Raw genomic sequence first — 2,625 nt, forward strand, 5'->3', positions numbered from 1 at the left:
CCCTCTCTCTTCCTCTCTGCTATCAATAAAAATAGATATTTGGGGGGGGGGGAAGGATTTGAGACTTCATCCTGGTCCTAATGGTGGAAGAGAAGGTGCAAGACATGGAAGTAACATCCGGAGCGTCCGAGCAGCGGCTTGACTCTTCCCCTCTGCAATCAATAAAAATATATATTTGGGGGGGGGGGGGAAAAGGATTTGAGACTTCATCCTGGTCCTAATGGTGGAGGAGAAGGTGCAAGACGTGGAAGTAACATCCGGAGCGTCCGAGCAGCGGCTTGACAACGACAGTCCGTCGCCGGTTTGCTTTTAAGACGAAGCGAATTGCAGGGGTGGCGTCCGGGAGCCTGCGGTCCCGAGCACAGAACGCTCGTAAAGATTATATATAACCCACTTAGCATGTGGAGAAGCGGAGCGCGTGTTTTATCCGCACGCCCGTGGGTCCCCCGAGATGACACTTGGCTTTCATCAAGGCGAGGGTTTTCCCGTGGGGCTGGGTGTCCGGGCCTGAGCGCTGGGAGGCCTCTGTGTCATTCTCTCTCTCCAGTTCTGCAGCCAGCGGACACGTGGGCTCAGGAGTCGGGGAGCCAGTGCCAGGCCCCCCACCCTGTCCAGCCCAGCCCTGCCCCACAGCCGGGGTCCCCCTTCGTCTCCCTGGAGAGAAGGCAGCTTCTTCGCCTTGCAGGCTGCCTGCCCCCCTCTCACCTGCCCGGGCCTCTAGGGAAGCCGCTTATGCAATTCCAGGAAAGCCCTCCATCCCCGCTAGAGGGAGAGAACGAGATTCCTTTTAATACCTGTCTCCGAAGTAGCTCCAAGGTATTTCTCAGAAGCCACGGGGCCGTGTACAGGGAGGATTGACAAGCGTGGGTCCGTGGGCTCATCTGTGTCCGTAAGACCATTGGGGCCCTCGCCACACGGGAGCAGGATCTGGTCTCTCTGCTGGGGAGCTGTCTTTGGGTGTGTGGGGAGGGGGAGGGGGAGAGGAGAGAAAGGGGGGGAGGGAGAGGGAAGAGCTCAGTTGGACGTGCGTCCTGAGAAGGTGGTGTGATTTGGCCGAGGTCCGCCGCCCTCCCTTCACCTCCCCACACCTTTGCTGTGGAATGAATCGCCAGCCGTGTCCCACAGGACCTGTGTCAACGACTGCTTGCTTGTTTTTAAATTCCAAATGATAAAATTCACATTCCTGACCATAGTCCCGGTGAAAGGAGCTATTTTTAGTGACATTTAGGAAATGTCACTAGTGTTACGTGTCGCATATCACTTACCGAGTATGTGTTCCAAGTTTTATCGGTTCCTCTTGATGGTGGACGGTTTGCTGAGGATCAAAATTCATGGCAATTTAAGAATATGTATGTATATGTTTTATTGATTTCGAGAGAGGAAGGGAGAGGGAGAGAGAGAGAGAAACATCCATGATGAGAGAGAATCACCGATCGGCTGCCTCCCGCACGCCCCCCACTGGGGATCGGGCCTGCATCCAGGGCGTGTGCCCCGACCGGGAATCGAACCCCGACCTCCTGGTTCACGGGTTGAGGTTCAGCCTTTGAGCTACACCGGCCGTGTGCAATTCACAGTTTTTATTGGTGGCTTATTTCTAGACCAGTGGTTCTCAACCTTCTGGCCCTTTCAATACAGTTCCTCCTGTTGTGACCCAACCACAAAATTATTTTCGTGGCTACTTCCTAACTGTCATGTTGCTACTGTTATGAATCGTCATGTAAATATCTGATATGCAGGATGGTCTTAGGCGGCCCCTGGGAAAGGGTCGTTCGACCGCCAAAGGGGTCGCGACCCACAGGTTGAGAACCGCTGTTCTAGACACTATGCCTTCAAGAAATAAAATTGCAGTGTGAGATCAGGCAAGGAAAAGCTTGAACTCAGTCGTAGGCTCCAGGCGCCATACACGCGTGGGTGGCCAACCTCTCACACGCATGATGCCACGGATCCTGCTTCCTAACGAGTCTAGAATTAGAATACTTGTGTCTCCTTTTACTTTTTGACTTGAGAGATCATCCGGAGGCTGGGCGGAGGGTCGCGGGGACTTCTGTGGCTTCTTCAGTGGCCCTCGGGCAGCCCACGTGGGACACGCTTCCTGGAGCCGCTGGGCCGACGTGTCCTCTCACTTGTGCCGTGACCCAGGTCCAGGAAGGCGGAGGAGGAGGAACAGGAAGACACGGCCTCGAACCAGAAGTGGGTCTTGGCCCCCAAGTCCCAGGACACGGACGTGACGCTCATTCTCAACAAGCTGCTGAGAGAATACGATAAGAAGCTGCGGCCGGACATTGGCAGTGAGTACCCACGGGTGTGGTTTCCGTAGAAAGTAGATGCCGGTGGTGCATGTGTCACGGGTTTTATTTTTAAAGCGTGTCTTTTATTGATGTCAGAGAGGAAGGGAGAGAGAGAGAGAGAGAGAGAGAGAGAGAGAGAGAGAGAGAAACATCATCCATGATGAGAGGGAGTCACGGATTGGCTGCCTCCTGCACGGGGGTCGTGCCTACCACCTGGGCCTGTGCCCTGACCCGGATCGAACCCGGGACCACCTGGTTCCTGGGTTGACGCTCAGCCAATGAGCCGCGCCTGCGGGCGCCACGTGCAGGTGGTTGTGGGAACCCCGGGGCCCGACAG

General features: G+C 55.4%; 1 protein-coding gene across 1 annotated transcript in view; it reads left to right on the forward strand.

Moving 5' to 3' along the window:
- Nucleotides 1-220: 220 nt before the first annotated feature.
- The window catches only part of GABRG3 (gamma-aminobutyric acid (GABA) A receptor, gamma 3), a 49,311-nt gene continuing 46,906 nt past the window's right edge, over nucleotides 221-2,625 (forward strand). The window contains 2 exon segments of the mRNA XM_005874385.2: nucleotides 221-301; nucleotides 2,060-2,288. Coding sequence (XP_005874447.1) covers nucleotides 221-301; nucleotides 2,060-2,288 — 310 coding nt within the window.

Source organism: Myotis brandtii, unplaced genomic scaffold, assembly GCF_000412655.1.
Source record: "Myotis brandtii unplaced genomic scaffold, ASM41265v1 scaffold435, whole genome shotgun sequence".
Classification (NCBI taxonomy): domain Eukaryota; kingdom Metazoa; phylum Chordata; class Mammalia; order Chiroptera; family Vespertilionidae; genus Myotis; species Myotis brandtii.